The following is a 22128-nucleotide window of genomic DNA, read 5'->3' as shown; positions in this document are numbered from 1 at the left end:
GTCTTCTTTAAACAATAAGCTCCACTCTCTTGCAGGGGCTTAGTGACTTTTAGTACATCTTGATGGAAGTTTAGTAGGTTGATACATAGGCTGTCCCAAAACAACTGAGAGTAAGTCTGTAATTCAGAAACAATAATAGATATTGAAACGCGGTTTGTGGGAGATTGTAGCTCATGTCCTTAGCTATTCAACGAGCCCAAGATTTGCTATTTTGGTCAAAATTTCGCTGAATTACAGCAATTTTTTGGAGCCGTGTAAAATAGAACCCTACAGGATTTTTGAGTATTTTTTTCCTTGTCTGAACTGTTGTTCCGAGATCGCAACTTTGCGGATCACGTTGGCACTGGTCTAGATGCAAGTTCTAACATGTTTGCATGTGCTTTCATTGCATACCAGAGTTTTCTTCAACTTCCCAGCTCAGTGAAGCCAACATTGTCTAGCGTTAATGACACGTGTTCTCGTTTGGTGCAATGAGTTCACCCGCGGAGCTGAAACAAGAGCAACGCTATGCCATCCGTTACTGTGTTTACCAAGGTTTAACTGTCTCTGATACCGTGAAACAGATGTTAGTTGCTTATGGAGAAAATCGACTTGGGGAGAGCACCATTTATCGGTGGCATGCAGCTTTTTCCGAAGGTCGCGAGTCGGCGGCTTTGATTCCGCATGGCGGCCGGCCGTCAACCTCTGCGGCGGAGGAAGAAAGTGTCATTAACGCTGGACAATGTTGGCTTCACTGAGCTGGGAAGTTGAAGAAAACTCTGGTATGCAATGAAAGCACATGCAAACATGTTAGAACTTGCATCTAGACCAGTGCCAACGTGATCCGCAAAGTTGCGATCTCGGAACAACAGTTCAGACAAGGAAAAAAATACTCAAAAATCCTGTAGGGTTCTATGTTACACGGCTCCAAAAAATTGCTGTAACTCAGCGAAATTTTGACCAAAATAGCAAATCTTGGGCTCGTTGGATAGCTAAGGATATGAGCTACAATCTCCCACAAACCGCGTTTCAATATCTATTATTGTTTCTGAAATACAGACTTACTCTCAGTTGTTTTGGGACAGCCTATGTATTAAGTTCAACTCAACAAAAAGCCACAAATCTAAGCGTTTGGGCGATGTTGGAGCCGAAAATTTAGTATGGATTTTCCGAGCACCAAAATATGAAACTGTCCTGTGTCACTGTATTTCATTATTTTGTATTTTGATCAACATTTCCCTCTTTCTTATGCAGAATACACTGGTGCGTCATGTTTCTGCTCCTCATGCAAAGTCCATTCCTGTTTTTTCTTCCATCATACGTTTCAGCCTCAGTCTAACCGATTGCTTCAAAATGTAAGCATAATGAGCTTTGGCCAGCAGCTATGGTGGTTGGATTTTCTATTCTACTCGTTTAAACCCTTCTGGAGAATGTTTTCTAATAAGTCCTCATCTCCACCCCTTCTGCTTCCCTCTAATCCTCTCTGATTTGCAGAATTTACATATTTTTTCAAATACTTATTTCATCTTCAAAAAGAAAAATTTTGGCCCGTTTCGGTTTTAAATCTCAAGACGATTCAAAATTTTCTCTTGTTAAAATGTCTTTCATAAGAAACTGAATATTGTATTGATGTGTCTCCTCTAAACTGTGCAGAGGAGATGGATTTTGAACTGTTATTTGCCGATAATGACCTGGAAGGATCATCTGATGTTAGTGAGACAGTTTTCAAAAATTCATCTGCTGCTCTGAACTGGTCCTCAGATTCCTCACAAGGACAGTCCTCCACTTCTCATCTCTCAACGTTGATAAGTTCTCCTCTCCAAAACAGCGAATTTTTTCCAAGTGAAAATGGAAACCAGGCTTCAGTTTCAACCTCAACATTGGGAATAAAACCAGTCAATAAATCTAGGAAAAGGTATATTTGATTATTTATCCCTTCATATTTCCCAAATATTTCAAGCTTCCAAATATAGTCTGCCATTTAGCTCATACAGGTTTTGAATTTTATTATAACCTGATAGAGCTTTTGATGCTCCATTTTGTTCTTCAGTTTCAGCTGGGACCAATCAAAAAGTTTTCACTTGACCTCCTAAATGTTTACTTTCTTTCTGCTCGCATGTAAAGAGGAAGTATTTCTAGGGTAAAGTATAGTTAAAAGTAAGTGAGAAAAAAAACACAAAGAAGTGACCCAAATACTGTATGTAACAAGGTGGAGAAATGGTGCTGGGTCCACACCATTTCGCAGGGAAATCAAAGCCAAGAAGTTCCAAAAATTCTAATTAGAGTCAAAAAGTAATTTTTTTAAACTCAAATGAGTACCAGTACAAAACTGAGGGAGAAGAGTGTTCAGCTCAGGCAGTTTGCATTATTAAGTTGGAGTCACGGCGAGAGATCTATACTGGTTTGGGTCTTGGTAGCTTCCGAGTGGAATGGATGGGTGAAGGAATGGACTGCCTGAGCTGAACACTCTTCTCCCTCAGTTTTGTGCTGGTACTCATTTGAGTTTAATAAAATTAATTTTTGACTCTAATTATAATTTTTGGAACTTCTTGGCCTTGATTTCCCTGCGAAATGGTGTGGACCCAGCACCATCTCTTCACCTTGTTAGTAGTCAGTTAAGTACGGTCCGTTATGTCAGTGAGTTGCACGGAGGATGCTGAAATGGTAGTATTCAATGAGACCGTATCCTAAAGGATGGTTCTAAACACCAAAATTCCTCAATACCTGAAAATATGATTAAAAATCATGAAAGTTGAGAAAGGATTAAAATTAAATGCATAAGGATCTCGAAACTCAAAAAGTCCATTAACAAACTTGTATTTAAAAATGAAAAAATCCTAAAGACAGAAATAAGGAAAAAAATAATTATCTAAATATAAATCCTAACATTAAATAGGACCAAAATAGAAATCTCCTTTGAGGCACTAGAATGTAGTTATTCTTCACAAAAAATAGTTGTAAATTATTATTTCAATTTAACCAATTCCATGATCTGATGTCTCCTTTAAAAGCCATATATCCAGCCTAACAACAAGCTGAAGGTGTGCTTGGATTTCAGTGTCTGAATTGTGGTGTTCTGTATGTAAGCAATGTGTGTATGTAATTTTGTCTCTGTTTCAGACCCTTATTGAACGAGGAAGTCTTCTCAAAATTAGTTCATCGTATGAAAACAGTTAAGAAAGGAGAAAATTCCCACAATCTAACTGTAGCAGAAGAAAGTAACATTGCTTCAGATGTGGTCTCTCCCTTCACTTCTGTAGCATCTCATTCAAATGTAATGATTCGTTCAAATATTTTGTACTCAGGATCTGACTTTCAGAACCTGCCAGTGTCGGAGGTGCACTCTAATTTACCGAATAGTATGCTATTCAATTCTATCAGAAGTAATCAGACACAAATCATGCCAACTCCGAATCCCGAATTGAAGAACGAGCCTGAAGAAAGTACAGGTTTTTCATCTGTAAATTACACTCTCAATCACATTAACCATTGTCCCCCTACTACCTTATCTAACACAAGACTGAATAAAGTAGTGCCCTCACGAGTTCCTGTCATAAACGATCAGTCTCCATTCTGCGTTCCTCACAGTAGCTCGTCTACATCTTCTCCAAAAGCAGGTAAACTTCAGTATTTCATACTTTTGTTTAGAAAATCTATGGAAAAGTCCTGAACTTCAATTTTCATTGTTGAACTGTTACAGTGTGATCTTTTTGTGATACTGTTGGAAATGCGGTTTAGTTGAGTTTGAAAGCAATGCAATTCTGGAAAATAAAATTTTACAAGAGCAATGGGAACTGCGTAACAGCCCAAGAAGTGAAAGAAGAAAATAGCTATTAAAAGCCAAGGGGCTTGTATTGTAAGACTTTATAATCCGCCACCATTTGAACTTCAGAATTCATCAGGCTAACAAGGGGAGTCTACAAAGTGACATCCTGGGATTGGCTTCATTTTGCTTGTACATGTTGAAGAGACAAATCTTAGGTCGGCAAATTTTTTTAGACGCCACCTCCCAACACTTCTCGAGATATCGATCGTTAAAGTTATGATTTTTGCACGTTTCTGCGCGGTGTGCCGGCGAGTCAACTGAGCGCTGGCAAGCTGCACAAAGCGCCCTCCCTATGAGTGTCCGTCAAGATGTATGTCTACCGACTTGACCGGCCAGGTCCCCTGACCGTTATGTAGCGGAGTGGTAGTGCGCTCGCCTTCCGATCCAGCGGTCCCGGGTTCCGCTCCCCCTGCGTGTCCTTAATTTTGATATATGTCTCAAGGCTTTTTTACAAGTTTTATTTATTTTTATCACATATACTGTTTCTCACTTATTCTTTTTGTGCACCTTCACGATTTCAATGCATGTTTTTTTATGAGTGCGTATTTCTTTTATTAAATTTCTGTGTTGTTGTTTTTTTTTTTTTTTTTTTTTTCGCCCATTTCTTTTGTTTGTATCGTAATCGTAGCGTATAAAAATATGAATATATACCGGTCTGGTCGAAATTTATCACAATTTGTTTCAAATTTAGTGTATTTTCGGATTTTATGTAGTGCACTACTTTTCGCCTTCTGATCCCGTGTGCATTTTTATATTTTGCTGCCTATCCTAAAGAAGCAGTGAATTTATAATTGGGGCCAATTAAAGGGGCTGCACTTGCTAGACCAAACTCCAGCAGATTACGTGTAGTTACAGGTTGCCTCTTGGAAGGAGCTTCCTTAAACCGTGCGTACGCTAGGTCGTTCACTTTCTGACACTGTTTTTTTTTAAGATATGCACCCATCACAATGCTCTCTCACAACCGCAAACCCGAGTCATTAAAGTCTTATTTTGATAGATAAGATCCATCTATCCATCTTCTATCTTCTCAATAGAATCAATGTACATAATAGGGTGTTGATGAACTAGGCATCGAAAATCGGTTCTACGGTGCAGTTTACACGCGTGCTCCCTTTTGGTTCTCCCAAGTTCCGCGTTTTTTTCAAGGAAAGTTATGAGATTTTTCTCCTCTGTCGCATGATTTTCAGTTTTGTCTCTTAATTTCAATTGTTAGTTCATACAAGTACTATGAGCGAAGACCATCTGCAAGAGCGAAGCGATGCACTCGAGCTGTAACGTAAAATTTTAGTGACAGAAAACATTTTGTCCTCCTCTTCGTCCAAATTACTGGGTCGTGCAGCAGAACTTTTTGGGAAAAGGTTCGCGATTGCCTTAAAAAAAAGTGCCTGGAAAATTTTCATCTGTGAAAAACGAGGAATTGTCATTACAAAAAGACGCCGACAGTCCCCTCGATTGTGACGATTTTTTGGTAGTGGGAGATTTTTCCGATGAGACTGTCAATTGCAATTGTGAGTGAAAATGAAAGTTCGGATCCTCGAGATGGAACTGTTTCGGATTCAGTGCCATTGAATGTCGAGCAGAAGGTGGTGGAGTCAGCCCGTAAGCATCCCAGTTGGAGTATAGCAACGCTACTCAGGAAAGGCGCCAGGAAACATCGCGACCGATCGCACTTAAAACGGTGGGAAAATGACGTGAAAAACGGTGGTTCCTATCGCGAAAAGTGTCAGAAAGTGAACGATCTGACGTGCGTACGGTTTAAGGAAGCGCGTTCCAAGAGGCAACTCGTAACTACGCATAATCTACAAGAGTTCGGTCTTTCAAGTGCAGCCCCTTTTATTGGCCCAAATTATAAATTAAAAATAAAAGTGTACGGAATCAGGAGGCGAAAAGTAGTACGCTACATTAATCGAAAAATGCACTAAAGGAGGGATGTCGATAAGGACCTTTTTTGGCCCCCCCCTAGAAGGCCTCTTATGGCCCTACCTAGAATCGAAAAATTTATGTGGGTTTTCCAAGTTGACTCAATGTAGTTTATGGAAGTAGTCATGATTTGGTCCAAAGGCCACTAGATACGTGTTAGCGGTTGCCTGTACATAAGTCTGCAAGCGTATTTTAGCGGAGATGCGTGTTTTTCAATCGCTCCGAGGCTTTTTTCACACCGAGCGCATCATCTAACTATAACGAGCTTTTGACATGTTATCAAGGAGCCTTTAGGACACATTTTAATCCTGGTTTGGTTAAAGTTTGATGATGCGCTCATAGTCAAAAAAATCTTTTTCAAAAGCTGACTTTTAAGGGACATCCAAACCAGGGTTAAAATGTGTCTTAAAGCCTCCTTAATAACATCAAAAGCTCGTTTTAGTTTAACGATGTGCTCGGTGTCAAAGAAGCCTCGGAGTGATAGAAAAACACGCATCTCTGCTAAAATATGCCTGCAGACTTATGTACAGGCAACCATTAACACGTATCCAGTGGCCTTTGTACCAAATCATGATTATTTCTATAAATTACATTGAGTCAACTTGGAAAACCCGCATAAATTTCCAGATTCTAGATGGGGCCAAAAAAAGCCCTCCAGGGGGAGCCAAAAATGGCCTTTATCGATACCCCTCCTTTTAATCAAATTCTCGAGGATTCCGGTAAGTTTCAGAAATTTGTCTTGGAAAAAATTAAGGAGTTTGTTCCATTGCTGGTGATTCATCGTGACCAGACCGGTATTGAATTTTGAGCGGATGATAGTCGGACACTCTCTTTTAAAGGTGAAAAGAGTAAGAAGGTATATCTCGGTAACCATAATAAAGTGACGCACGGATACACCGCGGACTATTCGATAACATCGTCAGGAGATTTATTACAGGTATATTTGGTTCTACAAGAACAAAACGGCGTTTTCGGACCTTAAGTCAGAAAAACTATGGACTGATTGGTCACCGAATTTGGTAACGTCGTGATTACTTCTTGGAAAAAATTATTCAGCCCTAGGTGACGAACAATCATTTTTTCCACCTCATCTACTCGTGGGGAGGACAAACTAACAGTGCCATGATAAACAATTTATTAACGGACCAAGATGGTAACCGCACTGCCACAGTTGAAATTATTCCACCGAATTGCACGCCTTTTTGTCAGCCATGCGATGTTTTCTTGTTTTGACAAGTTAAAAAAAATAATAAAAAAATCTACATAATTGTGCGCAGCTTCTCAAAGAGGGATGTGAAATCAATAAATGCAAAGACGTGATAAAAACCAATGCATTGGTCCATTATCAATTGATTGCTCTGGTGTTGAATAATATGGGTGTTTGCATGGCATAAATCGAAACTTTTGACTGCCATTGACCCTTTCTTCCAAACTGTCTCGGAAGTTTGCTTTTCTAAACAAGTCCAATTGGAAAAATGCGCGTTTGAACAAGTCCCTTTTATCATCTGTGCACACTGCTCCCTTCAGTTATGTTTCACATGCATTTACAACAAATATCATCCACAAGACTGTTCACCAGCATTCCAATGACAAAGACTAGAATCTGGAACGCCACTGTTGAAAGGTAACACCCCTTTAAATTCTTGTATCCATTATTGTAAATGGGGTGGAGAATAGGGTAGGCAGTCACCAACTTGGTCTTTCTTTCCTTTTTATTCGATTGTTTGATGGAAGGAGGGGGGGCAGAACCCTTGCTTTTTTAATCCCTTACTAGAGGGTAAAAGCTCTAAAGCCAGAAAATTTTTCTTAGGGCATCATATATTTCTAAAAGGTTGTGTTTGCGAAACAAACAAAAGAAATGAGCGGGGGAAAAAAAAAAAAAACAGAAATTTAATAAAAGAAATACGCATTCATAAAAAAACATGCATTGAAATCGTGAAGGTGCACAAGAAGAATAAATGAGAAACAGTATATGTGATAAAAATAAGTAAAACTTGTAAAAAAGCCTTGAGACATATATCAAAATTACCTCCGCCAAATTAAAACTCCGCCAAATTAAAAAAGAAGAGGATAAATTGGAAATCGAGGTAGACATTAACAGGAGATGGAATACTCGTTGGACATGTACTGGAAATCAAGATGATCGCTGGCTGCATAGACTCCTTCCTTCATTGCAAATCTGGATGGAGAGGACCCATGGAGAAGCAGATTTCTTCTTATCGCAGTTCATGTCGGGTCACGGTTCTTTTAATAGCTACCTTAATAGATTTAAATTAACTCCCTCCCCCTTATGTGCCCTATGCCTGTCTGCCGAGGATACGCCGGAACACGCTTTCTTCGGCTGCGACTCTGTGAAAAATCTCAGAACCGATCTCGAAAAAGAGTACAATTTCCCCTGAAAATATTATGTCCCTCATGCTAGACTCCAAAGAACTCTGGAATAAAGTTCACTCCTATATAACTAAAGTAATTCGCCTTAAAATGAGGCACAGTTCCAACCTCAACACCTCAACACCTCACAGTGTTGCAGCCGGAGAAATATCCCTCAATGGGGATGATTCCGGCGTTATCCGGGCAGACATGCAGCCGTGAGTTTGGTTTAGTTGGTCGGCTCGATCTCGGTCCCCGATCTCCTTAGCCAGCTTCTGATCAAAGCATTCTACTTAAATTGAGAGCCAAACCAACATATGATAGTTGAACCAACTAGAGGACCATCTGGCCGAAACCTACCCCATGTTGGGGTAGTAGTGCAAAACGGATGGAAATCGAAATCCCCGACTTTGGTTTACCACAGCCGGTGAAGTAAGTTGCTTAAATTGTCATATCTTCGCAAAGATTCGCCACTTTTTCTCCCGGAAAAACTACAAAAAATATATCAAAATTAAGGACATTCAAATTTCTATTGGCTGTAGGTAATCAGGATAATGCTGAGTACATGACTCGAAAGTTGGTGGCTGAGTATCAAAAATGGGGCCTCGAGGTGAATTTCAGCAAAACCGAGAAGTTGACGGTTGGCGGGAATCAGCAAAGTATAGAATTAGAGGATGGGCGGCAAATTGGAAGCTGTGATATTTACAAATATTTAGGAGTGTTTCTAACCCAGGATGGAAGATTGGACCAGGCCATCAAGAAGAGGAATATGCAGGGTAGGAGGACAATCGCTATGTTAAATGGAGTCCTTTGGGACCAAAGGATCTCCAAAGAGAACAAAAGAAGGATCTACAACGAGATTGTCAAGAGCATGTTAACCTACGGGTGTGAAGTATGGCCGATGAAACAGCGGACCCGGGAGGTTTTAGAGGCAACAGAGATGGATTTCTGGCGTAGATCCGCTGGTATTTCCAGAAAGGATCGCGTCAGGAATGAGACGGTACGGGAGATCATGGTTGCCAAGCAGACCATCGTGCATGATATTATGCCAAAACAACTCATTTGGTATGGTCATGTCCAGAGAATGGCAGGAGACAGGTTGCCGAAGAAGGTCCTTGACTGGGTTCCTCCTGGAAGAAGACGCAGAGGGCGCCCAATGAAAGGTTGGAGAGAAGGGATTGAAGCGGAAATGTTAAGGTGCTCAATCCCCCAAGATTTGTGGTTTGAAAGAGAGCAGTGGAGGTTAGGAGTCGTAGAGCGCGAGGGAGTGCTGTAAAGCGACTTATATGTATGTACGTATGTATCTAATGGGACTGGGCCAAATCATAATTTTTTATAGAGGCAGCAATTAGCATAGGTAAAGTCGTTGACTGAAGTTGAGTCTGACTTTTCTTGCATCATAGACATTTAAAAGTACATGAGTGTGCAGGCAAGTGAGTTTCCCTCTTCTACCTCTCAAAAACTAAAATAGGCCCGAGCTACCTAAGATGATATTCTCTCCAAGTTTCATACCAACAGCCCAAAATGCATTATCATGGTGGTTTTGTTCTCTAAGCGACTTCACTATAATGAGCCTTATCCGAATAGATCAGCGCAAGCTTTTTATCGTGGCAATGAAATTGTTTAATTTGGGTTGATTTAACTTTAATACTAAATCTTTTTCTCATTTGGTTCCGTTGGTAACTCCTTTAGTTTTAATTTCTTTTATAGTAGTTATTGAAAGTTAGGTCAATATATTGAACTCAATGTATTAAAATTTATACTGAATATTTTCATTTTGTATCAGGACCATCAAGGTCAAGAAATGAAGATGATGGACCAATTGCCCCAGAACTTCAACTAGATTGGCTATCATCAACAGAAGATGAACATTCAGATGATAGTGGAATAGAAGTAGTCTCAATCAAGCGTAGAAGTAATCAGCTGACTGCTCCACCAGTAATAAATATAAATAATGATAATGATAACTCGAATAGCATCGATATCACCATTGAAAATAGTTCTTGCTCCAATACACCACCAAAGGTAAGCACGCATTACATAATGGGTTATGCACAAGATGGGTCAATGGATATCCTTGAGATTCGAGTCTCTAAAAAATTTTTAAGGGGATATGATAGAGGCTTCCGTTCTAGATTGACGAAAATTTTTCAGCTTCATCTCTGAACACAGAAGACAGAGCTTGTTTAGTAATTTTTAATACTTAATTTTTGAACATTATGGAGTTGACTTAGTACACAGAAATTGTCTTTAATTTTTTTAAAATTTTCTTTAAATGAGCTACCATTTAAAAACGCTCCATGAGTGAAGCCAAAGTGCCCATAAAACACCCCTTCGGTCGCAGCCAGACTTATTGTCAGGGCTGTGTGAATATACGAGTTCGAATAATATTTCCGATGTTCGATTCGAACTCGAACTTAGGAACCTCGAATAATCTAATTATTTGACCACATTGACAAAATGTCGCATCTCAAAAAAAAGACCGAATATTCGTACATCCGGTCATGTTGATGACGTACTAGTAGGAACTCAATCTGGCGCACAGTTCAAACTACTTGTTTAAGGGAAGGTAAACAAAGGCCAACGATTCATTGGTTCATCCAGGGTATGGCACTTGTACTAGACGCGTCAATCCAAAATTCGTTCCATTTGAGTTCCACCTGATACATCATCAATATGGTGTACAAATGGGTGAATGTACTAACCTCCATAACCTATCCTCCTCTGCCCCGCGCGGCACCCCGGTCTTAACAATGTTGCTAGACTGTCTTTGCGAGATCAGCATTGATGTGAAATAAAACTGAACAAAGCAGATTTTCTTTTCTTTTCTTTCCGCAGCAAATCAAAATGTATGCAAAACCCATTGATAATTAAATGAATTTATTAATTCTTGATCTTTATTCCTGTAATAGTAATTTCTTTATTCAAAATTTTTAGAATTGAGAAAAATTATTTATTCAATTTTTACTTCGACCAACACAGAGGTTTGTTTTGGTCAAAAGTAGGTAAGTAAAAACTAAAAATATTCAATTCGAATTCGAAACTTTTTCAACATATTCAATTCGATTCGATATCAAAAAGCCATATTCACACAGCCCTACATTTTGTGAAGTGATTTTGGAGAAGATATACTCCCACAAAATTCTGTTTTTGCAAATAGTCTCCTTTTCGATAAATTTGCCCGATTTTAATCTTACTACAATTGCATATCATTCAATTCTTGGAGATAAAATACAAGTGTTTTAAGTGTAAAATAATAAATTGACATAATAGATTCTGCAGTGTTTCCTATCGGATATGGTCCGGAATTTCCTTCTTTTTAGTTGTAATCTTTGTAACTTCACCAAAAAGAGACAAGATCGATACTAGGTGGCAAATAATTGTTTCATTCCAATTGTTTATATTTTTAAATGCATCAAAGTGCGCATTATACAGCTACAGTTGATTCACGCACTCAATGTCTTTGTCGATTCCAGAAGTGTAACATTCAAGTTGTGGATCTGACACAGGAAACCGATGAAGAATCTGATCGCCAACATTCCAATTCAAGTACTAGCAGTAGTTACCAAAACAATGCTCCAACTTCCTCAACAGCTAGCAGTGTTTGTGGTTATGCCTACTTAGGGAACAGCAGGGAGCCTCCTGTTCGGCCAAATTTTACTGTGCCTGTACGCAACCCAGCGCCATCGTGTCAACATCCGCCATACTACTACTACCAACCTTCCTGTCGTTTACCTGTTTTTCCATCTCCTTCTCTTTCACCAGTTAGTCCACCTCAACTAAGTCCTATAGCTAGCACTATTAGCTCAATCAGTCCTCTTAGCCCTATTCAAGTTCTTTCTTTAAGCCCTACATTGACTCATTGTATGATAAACCCAGAGCCAGGGCCAACAACCTCAGTCAATCCTCAAGCTTCTATAAGATCCAAAGGGCCTGTCTTTCCGGTTGGGTACTGTTCTGCAAGTCCATCTGTCTCTGCCAATTCTACAACATATCTGGAACAGTATCCACCAGCCATGCATTCTGCAGATATACTCAGGTCAATGAGCTCATCCAATTCAGTCAACTCAACTTCACCTGTCTCTGCCAATTCCGTTTCATATTCAGAACGGTATTCACCAAGCATGCATCCTGCAGATATGCTCAGGTCAATGAGTTCATCAAATTTAGTCAACGCAATGACTTCATCTCGTTCAGCTAATTTTGTTCAACCACCAAACCCTCTAAGTCCTCATTCGTTGATTTCATCAAACTCTGTCAATCTGACTAATGCAACCTGTCCAATGGCATCAGTTGGTCAGAGTAGCCCTGTAGGTCCCCAACAAGTTGTTAATCGTACGCGCAGATTATCGCCAAATGCTATCTCCCCAAATCACATCGAGCCTCATAGAATGTGTGGTAAGTTTCTTTTCTGCCCTTGCTACCTTTTGACACCCATAATGTTTCTTGATGCGAGAATAATCTGTACATTTTCTCTCTTGTATTTTCTGTGTCAGAAGTTTAAAACATGAGGCATTGTTTTTTCATAGAATAAGATTTCAGCTTTTTTCGACTTTGACCCCAATTCTGAAAAAACTCATCATAGCTATTACCCACTACTGTCAAAGACCAATAATTTTTGTTAACTATCTTCTGAAATACCTAGTGTTAAAATTTTTTATAAATGAAAAAGTTTTCAGTAAAAAGATTAATGAGGCTTGTAATGCCGCTAAGATTGTGCAATTTTTGTAGGGTTTGGGTAGATTAAATTCATTCACGGTTGGCTTACATTCTAACGATAGTGAGGAGAACCTCGGAGCAGATTTAGGAAAAAACACGTATCAGAACTGCCGTATAAGTTACTTACTTACAGAGAAGTACTTTGCACAATCTTAGCAACATTGGAAGTCTTATGCGTTCTTTTACGGAAAAATGTCTCATACGTTTAAAAATTAGTTTGAAAAAGCTGTGTGGATTGAACAGTTTTCATAACCTTGCACATAGATTCTTAGTGCAGTACTTGCCCGCTGGATTGTGATTGTTCGGGATCGGACATGTATGCCACCAGTGAGCTTTGAATTTCGTAGCTTAGTTCTTTTTTTTGTGATTCCCGCTTGAATATCGAATTTTTGAAATTTTCTTTTCATACCATAAACACACTGAAATTTTCTGTCAAGAGGGTTCTGATTTCTTTGGAAGTGGGTTTACCCAAAAAGTGTCGTAAAAGTACTGATTTTTTGCCAGCCAGTTTTAGGAGACACCCTGCTTTAGAGAGGCAATTTCTCGTGTTTTTATGGTTTATTTGGGTAAGATGCCAAAAAAGTTAATTTAGGTTGTTTTTTATTCTGTATAATAGCTCTCCTATACTCTCCCTTAAAAAGGCCTGTTAATTTTGGAAGATTTTAGGGTTTTTTGGAGGAATACAGGTAAAAAAACAAAAAAATTATAGTAAAATGCAGGTGAAGCTAGAACAAATTTACGTAACGAATCTTCATGTATTATAAGCATCATAAGGCACATATACTCCTCCATTCCCACCCAATCCCCAGCCACACACGTCCACTCATGAGTCATTGTTTTCAGAGGTTGGTTTTCTGGTGGTACTGAGAATACTGAGACAGCATCTCCGAGCTTTTTCATTTTATTTAAGTCAAATTCACAGCATCAAAGTCTTTTTTTGGTTATGGAAATTGATGATACGTTTTGATTAGTGTTGCAAGAAGCCCGACACTAGAAGTACCAATTGTATCCTAACATTGCTCTGTAGTTTTTTACCAGCGCCCAGGGTTTTCATTGAACAGAGCCTTCATTTAGATGCATTGTAAGACAAACAAAGTAGTCACTATTTGTCCCAGTTCTTCATGTTCGTCATGTTCACACTCACCCTAATAAACCATAAAAACAGGAGAAATTGCCTCTTTCCAGCAGGGTGTCTAATATAACTGGCTGGCATAAAATCAGTACTTTTATGGTACTTTTTCGGTATACCTACTTCCAAAGAAATCAGAACCCTCTTGATGGAAAATTTCAATGTGTTTATGTGTGTGTTTCAGTAATGTTTATGAATATATGATATGATATGATATGATTTGATATGATATGATATGATATGATATGATGATTTAGATCATGTCTTGTATATTTATATAGGCACTGTTATTTTTGAAATGCTTTTTTATGTGACTGCCTAAGACCACTCTAATATCAATCTCATAATTTTCATAGGCCCAATGGATTCATACCATGCTGTCCCACCTCGATCAAGATACTATCCCGTGCATACACAGCTTTGGCAAACTCAACAGCGTATTCAAGAAACGCAGCGTAGGAGAATGACCGTGGAAAAGTATGTTTTATATTTACCCTGTACTACCGTTTCTGTCCTTCAAAAATTAGCCTGCACCTTTACATAAATAGAAGTCTGTTTGTCATGGTTTTTTAAATTAGAAATTGGATTTTAAAAATTCCTAGCCCACCTTGCGTTTGAAGTTTGTTTTTGTTTTTTTTTTTTTTTTTTTAATTTATTTTATTTGTAGGAAGCTAAGTACTTCACTTTACAAAGCATTGTTTGGAGAGCATCATTTTCTTTTTATTTAGCCGTTATGTAGCTTGGAATGAGGCATATTCGGAGTCATTTTTGTTAGTCAGTGTACTTTCAGGAGAAATAGAAGAATGTTCAACCGACATTTTAAATTTTTAGGCATAATCATTCTTGATAATAAGTCTTCGGTGTATGTTTACAATATGAAAATAGAAGACCATTAAACCATGTGGATTGAAAAACCTGGTGCAAGACAAAAAAAAAAGCTGGAAAATTTTGCTTAAACACGATTTTTTGTTGGTGATGTGTTTTGAGAGAAAGTTTTGCATGGGGAATTTTTCGACCAAGACGGACTGTGAATCTGTATTACTTTGATTAACGACAGTAGAACTACAAAACTACAGATCTTGTTCGCAGCATCTAAAAATCTCAGCTCCCATTTTACTTTTTTGAAGGACACCAAATCAATATTATTTCTTGAAATTTTCATAGAATTTTCTTTGCACGGTAAAGAAAAATAACGGAAGGTCACAAGAATTGACGTTCAGTAGTTTTCTATTTAAAAAATAAAGTATAACAGAAAGTCCGCACGTCGCAAACATAGATATGTCATTTGGGTGTTTCACCATTGTTATGTATTATCTAGGCCCAGAGATGTATGCACTTGAATGGCTGGGAGGTAAGGTGCCACAGCACTGCAATTTGAATGATTGTTGCCCTTGAAGGACTCTTTTTCAGGGCCCTTCTAAAAACTTCTTTGTAAAAATTGAAAAGCTTTATCATCGCGCATCCATGGAGTGTTGAATTGTTTTTTTTTCTTTTGGAATACCTGAAACATTTGTAACATACCTCTTTACTAAGAACTTGTAAAAGATGCAATTAAGAAACCAATGTTAGTTATGCACCACTAGGGGAGGGGTACTACAATGGCCAAAGAACAGGTTTTTTTTCAAAAATCACAATGTTGTTGTGAAAAAAAGTTGCATATTAGCATCACTTTGACCCTTCATGACAACTCTCCTTTGTTTTTTCCAAAAAAATATTTATAAAATGAAAGCTACCATACAAAGTAACCTTGAAAATGCCTTTTTTCAAAATGTGCAACAGCAAAACTGATTAAAAAAACTAACTTCTTTGAAGAATGTTTCATTCAGTAGATTCTTTATCTTTTTAAAAAATCAAAGACAGCAGTTAAACGTAAAGTGGGCAAGGAAGCATTAAAATCCGGTGTCTAATGGAACAAACCTCATGTAATTCCCAAGTTTGGAGGTTTCTCCTATTCTCAAAAATTCTTATCTATCCCATGGTCATTAATTTCTGTGTTTCAAGTACCCAAGGAACATCCTTTAATCGTACCTCATGATTTTTATTTTCTGTTATTTATTACAGTAATCGAGATACCTATTTCCGAAGAGAACCATCCCAGTCACCCCCTGTGTCTATAGTGTATTCAACTCAACCAGTGAATAGTGGACCATTCCAATTTGTTCAGCAGTTGACGTTGCCTCCAGTAGGACAGTCTAGAGTGTTCAACCCCCCTGGAGTTGGTGCGCCTACTGTCCTTACAACTTCTACTCTTCCTGCTGTAATTGTAAGCAACAATGGGTCCTTCTCCGTAATTTTGAGTTTTGCCCATTTTTCATCTTTTTTCTCTTCATTTTCCAATCACAATACAATTTCAGCACATTTTTTTAGAAATAATGAACCCTAATTAAGGTCTCCTACTCCTCAGACGGACAGTAAGTTTTGCCTTGGTTGATGGAATTTAGCTTTTGCCTAAAATTACTTGATTTCCTGGATTCTTCTTGAGCTACTTACGTACATTTTGATGTGTGATTATTAACAGGAAAACTCGGCAGAAAAGAAAAATTAATTGCCTTAAGTAAAATTATCGCAGAAAATTAGCATGCCAAAGTCAAAGTATTTTCATCAAACCCAGGCATAGCATATTCCCATTACAAAGCACGAAGTACAAAATCAAAGGAGAAAATCATGGGAAATCAGCCAGTTAAACCAATTACTAACAAATGTAAAGGTTATGAATAATGAGGTTTTTTGCCGTCTTTTTTTCATGTTAACAAATAATACCTTATTTTAGTCAAAAACTTGGAGCAAATTTAAAACCAGCCTCAAATAAGTCTGCATCAGTAGCATCCTATCTAGCAATCATATGAAACCTGAGCACATGGTGCCTCTGTCAGGAAAGTGCAAAAACAGCGCAAAAATTGTTGTCAAGTTGCATTATCAGTTTGACCTGCCATTTCACCCACTGCCCAGTGCGGCCATGCCGAGTATGACTCAGCAAACTTATCAAATAGGTTAAGCAGCTGCTGTGGTAAACTTTTTACACAGTAAGACCTGTGATCGATTGTGAAGAATTGTGATTCAATGGATCGATTCGTCACTCGAGTGAAATCTGATAAATTGAGGTCGTACTGTATTCTATTAGACATTCTATTGCTTTCTGATATTAAATACTCCTGGTTTAAATCTTTAGCCTCAACTTAAGAAAATCAGCATTCCCAATATTAAGCAGCCTCGCTAAAGAATATGTGTAATGTTAATTTTTTTTTTTTATTACAGCAAGTAGCTGTTGGTGACATTGTGAGTCCGTCTGCATCTGTTCAAACTGAGACAGTGTATCACAGTTCCTCCTCTAATGTCGAGCCTGGACCAAGGCAACGGACTGTTTCTCATCCTGTGTATCATTATCATTCTCCTCACATTCACATCAGTATAGGAGGCCCACTGGTAAATATCTGACAGTTGGCTCATCAAAATAATGATACTGGTCCTTGAGATTCCGCTTTTTGATCAATGAGTCCTCTGAAACGAAAAATAAAGAATGTTTACCATTCTCAACCCAAAAAGTAGTTCCTCCACCAATTTCAACATGCAGCAGGAAAAATACAGTACATATTGATGTCTGAGACACTACTAAAAATTTTATCATAATCAGATGTTCCGCTGTTCTTTCGAGTATCTGTCATTCAACCGTGGCATTTTAATTGCATTTTCTCGATTGAGTTGATCTCCGTATCATCGGCCAACCTTATTGCAGGATTGTTTTATTACCAATTTCAGATGTTTCTAAGATAGAGAGAGTAGCAATTTATGAAATATTGACCATAGTGAGTGTCCTGAGTTAACTTTACAAAATTTGGGACATACTTTTCAGGTAAAATGAATGATTTTTTTTTCCCTGTGAACTAATGCCGATTACCTTTCTTAATATGATTTTTCAAAGTTCATTGCAAAAAGAATTTGATCTGCTATATAGGTATGCTGTACTTTTTATCAAAAAGGAATGTTTAAGCAGTTAAAGTAAGAGTTTATGAGGTGTCTCTGTAACAGAGTTGTGATTAAAAACAATTATTTTTGGCAGAAACTTTTTTTTTTTTTTTTTTTCTGTTTTGGATTCTCTCAGATTCTGGAATTAGATTTCAAAAATTTTGAACTGGGTAAAAGGTTACAGCCATTTTAAAATCCCCATTGCCCCCATGAAGCCCCCTTTTGCTGTTAAATATTGTCCTTTTGAATGGAATTATTAATCTCATGAACCTTTACTTGGACTGCTCAAAAAGTCCACTCTGAAATGAAAGGTATTTCAAGTGGATCAAAGTATCTTTTTACAGGACTTAAAAAAATTGTGGTACAAAGTGTTTTAGGCATGAGTTCATACGAAGAAAGCTACCCCATAATTCCACCTGAAAAATTCGTCCCCAATTCATTCATGTGAAACTTGCAAAAGCGTATGCAGGGTGACCCAGATCAACCCTAGTATGATTTTTTTTCACTTTCTGCAGGTCGAACTAATCGTAAGTCCAGAATTGCAGGGACGAATAGAGTATCGACCCGAAGCAATCCGAAATTTTTAATCCTGGAGCCCCTTTTATCTACCAAGGGGTGTGAGTGGGCTTCATGACCACAAAATTCGGACTCCTTCAGGTCGATTCTCTATTTTTTCGTGTGATCCTGGACTTAGTCAACCTGAAATAAGTGAGTACAAAGCAAGGTTGATTAAAAGGAGGTTGGTACACCCAGCCATAATGATGATGTACAGTGGGACCTCGATCGGGCGCACAGTTCAAACTGCTTGTTTTATGTCATTCCTCACTATGGGATACGCCTTTTCCCAAGATTTCAAGGCCTGAAATGAATTTAGCAGCTTTGCCAAGTTGAAAACATTCGAGTTCCATATCTTTTGAACGAAAAGAGATATTGAGGCGCGGTTTGCGCTAAAATTCTCCTAAAATTGCGTTCTTTTGAAATATGTACTCAATTTGATCGTTTAGGTAATTTCAGATTGCAATGATGCCATTTTTCACACTTTCTTAAGGGTCAATTTTTTTTCAACCGTAGTAGATCGTCAAATGCCGGATTCTCGATTCGAAAAAAAACTGTTCATTGTATTATTCGTACTTTTCCATTTCTTTTGATATATTATAGTTCCCTGGAAAACGATCGGTAACGGAGATATGAGCAATCTAAGTTTACGCTCCGCGCGCGCCGCCTGGAATCCGGGCGCCGCTCGCCGCTCTGAGTCGTCTGCACGCACACTCCCTTTCTTCAGCTTCACAAGGTCATTCCGATGTATTTTTTTGCGTACTTTCCATTTCTGGCCTTTGAAAAGGGCTCCGATGAATTTTTAGGGGCCTCGCGGTCCATTGTTGCCATTTTTTGCTCGTATTTAGGGTTTTTTCCCTATTTTACTCACAATTCTACTAAAAAACTTAATTGAAACGGAAAACTGTGTGCGTTGAGGGGAAGAACGGAAAGAAAAAATAAAAATTCATGTATAAATTTTCCCTTTGTTGCCAAATTTTCGAGAAAAATCGTACCAAAGAGCCAAATATTTGAAAAATTGGATAAATCCCCACGCCATGGTCCATGAAAGTGGGGCATAGCTTTCATATTGACGTACTTACGTAACAGATCTTACCTATCTATACAACATATTAAAAAAGCGTAGTTGTGTTTGGATTCCCACAATCTGAAAATTGTCCGGAATGTCACCTCTTGCGGCCCTTTCTTATGTGTAAGGTAAATCTTTTAAATGTTATTCGACCTTTAGTCATCTTCCGTAGGGGTGTATCGTTTGTATTTTTGCCGTAATTTTCATTTTTGAAGAGAGCGTAAAAAAGTACATCATTAACGTTCGTAGGAACTTATTTTTGCGTTACCAAATTTTCGAGAAAAATCGTCCTAAAGTGCTAAAAATTGGATTAATTATGACGAAGATGTCTCTAGGAAAGTGAATTATGACTTCGACTTTATTTTATAATTAAAATTAAGTTTTTATTAAAAATTTTATATTTATTAAAATTAATTAAATTAAAATTAATATTATTTAAATTAAGTTTTTTAGTAGAATTGTGAGTAAAATAGGGAAAAAACCCTAAATACGAGCAAAAAATGGCAACAATGGACCGCGAGGCCCCTAAAAATTCATCGGAGCCCTTTTCAAAGGCCAGAAATGGAAAGTACGCAAAAAAATACATCGGAATGACCTTGTGAAGCTGAAGAAAGGGAGTGTGCGTGCAGACGACTCAGAGCGGCGAGCGGCGCCCGGATTCCAGGCGGCGCGCGCGGAGCGTAAACTTAGATTGCTCATATCTCCGTTACCGATCGTTTTCCAGGGAACTATAATATATCAAAAGAAATGGAAAAGTACGAATAATACAATGAACAGTTTTTTTTTGAATCGAGAATCCGGCATTTGACAATGTACTAGGGTTGAAAAAAATTGACCCTTAAGAAAGTGTGAAAAATGGCATCGTTGCAATCGGAAATTACCTAAACGATCAAATTGAGTACATATTTCAAAAGAACGCAATTTTAGGAGAATTTTAGCGCAAACCGCGCCTCAATATCTCTTTTCGTTCAAAAGATATGGAACTCGACGGTTTTCAACTTGGCAACGCTGCTACGCGGAATAAAATTCATTTCAGGCCTTGAAATCTTGGGAAAAGGCGTATCCCATAGTGAGGAATGACATACTGAAAATTGGTCAACATCCATGAGTGGGGAATTTTTGTCGATTTTGCACACACCCCTTTGCCTAAAAAATGCCCTGAGATGCCCCGTAACTTAAAAAAGGGGGATTAATTGAAATTTGCCCAAAAATGCTCCAAAACGCCCTGTAACTCAAAAAAGGGGGATTTAGGAAAAAAGAGCGTAGAACAAATTATTTGTTTCTTTTGGCTATAAACATTGAATCCGAGGTCAAGACATGCCCTATTGCCCTACCTATTTGAAAATACAAGAAACAGAGGGTAACTTTGTTGATTTTGCGCACACCCCTTTCAATTGGAGACTGTAGGTGTCAAAATTATCTGATTTTCAAAATTTAAAGGTCTCCTAAGAGAAGAGATCAATACCGTTTTGTTGATGTGCCGTATGACTCCTGTTGACCCAAAATTCTGGGGACCACGAACCCCCGAAAATTTTGGGGCTTTGGAGAAATGAAGCAATTTAAAATAATAAAACGCGTTCATAAAAAGGTTTCAAATGTGTTTAATTAACATATATTTCCATATTCTGTTACAATAAACAATGGGTGCAAAAGGATTGTTATTAATAGCATCAGTCTGCTTGTGCGTAACTCGTACCAGTCGCGTCAGTTCAAACTTCGCGCTACCCAAGGTCCCACTAGCACGTCATGAATATGGTGTGCACCAACCTCCTTTTAATTAACCTTGAGTGCAAAGCCTGGGACGGTAGGTTAGTTTGGAGCACTTTTGGGAAATATTTTCAAACGAGTTAGGCCACATGGCATTCAATGCTACTTTTGAATACAAATCGAAATGTTCATTTTGAATTTTGCCGAAAAATTCAATCTTCTGTGAGTAAATTGGACCTAAAAGGCGTAAGTAAAAAATGTGATTTTTGAAATATTTATAATAGCATTCCTACTTGGAATTGACGAGTTTTGGTCAGTTGGACAAAAATTTTGTCCTTTATGGCGTATCTTCAACTGTTCAGGTACAAACAGCCTATTTGTGGTGCTAGAGAGCTTAAGGAGGTGCGTGACGCGCGCTGTTGCTCTACGCCGCGTTACGGAACGGCTTGGTATCGCTAAATGCCGCCGTGGGTACTTACAGCGGCCACCCGTGAACCAATTTCACGTGTATTTTCCATCCAGTTCATCTCGACTGTTTTTCCAAATTTTCAAATCTCAGCAGCATATTGAATTATATTAGATAATAATTGAATCTAAACGTAAATCCAAATAGTGCTAAAATAAACAATGATTTTTACAGCTTTATGATTTTTCTAGAATCAAAGTCAGTGGCGAAGCTTTGATGACTGATCATCAATCACCGATATTTCGTAATTTGAAGCTATGGTAAAAAATCGATTATGAAGATATTTGTCGCGCACGCCCTGTTCTTTGATCCTTTTCCATAGGTTTAAATGGCAGATCAATTGTCATATTGCAAAGCACGTCGTGCCACTGATCGAAATATTCTACCCAGAACCCACCGCAAGGAGGTGACTGCAGGAGCCACTC

The 22128-nt window shown here is 38.3% G+C and overlaps 2 protein-coding genes across 4 annotated transcripts in view; both read left to right on the top strand.

Moving 5' to 3' along the window:
• b6 (pentraxin-related protein b6) overlaps positions 1 to 22128 on the top strand; it is a 270110-nt gene that overhangs the window by 126928 nt on the left and 121054 nt on the right. The window lies entirely within an intron of this gene.
• Positions 1 to 22128, top strand: part of LOC109038267 (uncharacterized) — a 44071-nt gene that overhangs the window by 14386 nt on the left and 7557 nt on the right. For both annotated transcript variants that reach the window (XM_072296270.1, XM_072296269.1), the window contains exons 3-9: positions 1633 to 1894; positions 3100 to 3596; positions 9882 to 10120; positions 11572 to 12493; positions 14300 to 14420; positions 16005 to 16206; positions 17199 to 17366. In XM_072296270.1, the coding sequence (XP_072152371.1) occupies positions 1633 to 1894; positions 3100 to 3596; positions 9882 to 10120; positions 11572 to 12493; positions 14300 to 14420; positions 16005 to 16206; positions 17199 to 17366 (2411 nt within the window). The remainder of the gene's footprint in view (positions 1 to 1632; positions 1895 to 3099; positions 3597 to 9881; positions 10121 to 11571; positions 12494 to 14299; positions 14421 to 16004; positions 16207 to 17198; positions 17367 to 22128) is intronic.

Source organism: Bemisia tabaci, chromosome 2 (genome assembly GCF_918797505.1).
Source record: "Bemisia tabaci chromosome 2, PGI_BMITA_v3".
Lineage (NCBI taxonomy): Eukaryota > Metazoa > Arthropoda > Insecta > Hemiptera > Aleyrodidae > Bemisia > Bemisia tabaci.
This window is presented reverse-complemented; position numbering and strand designations above follow the sequence as displayed.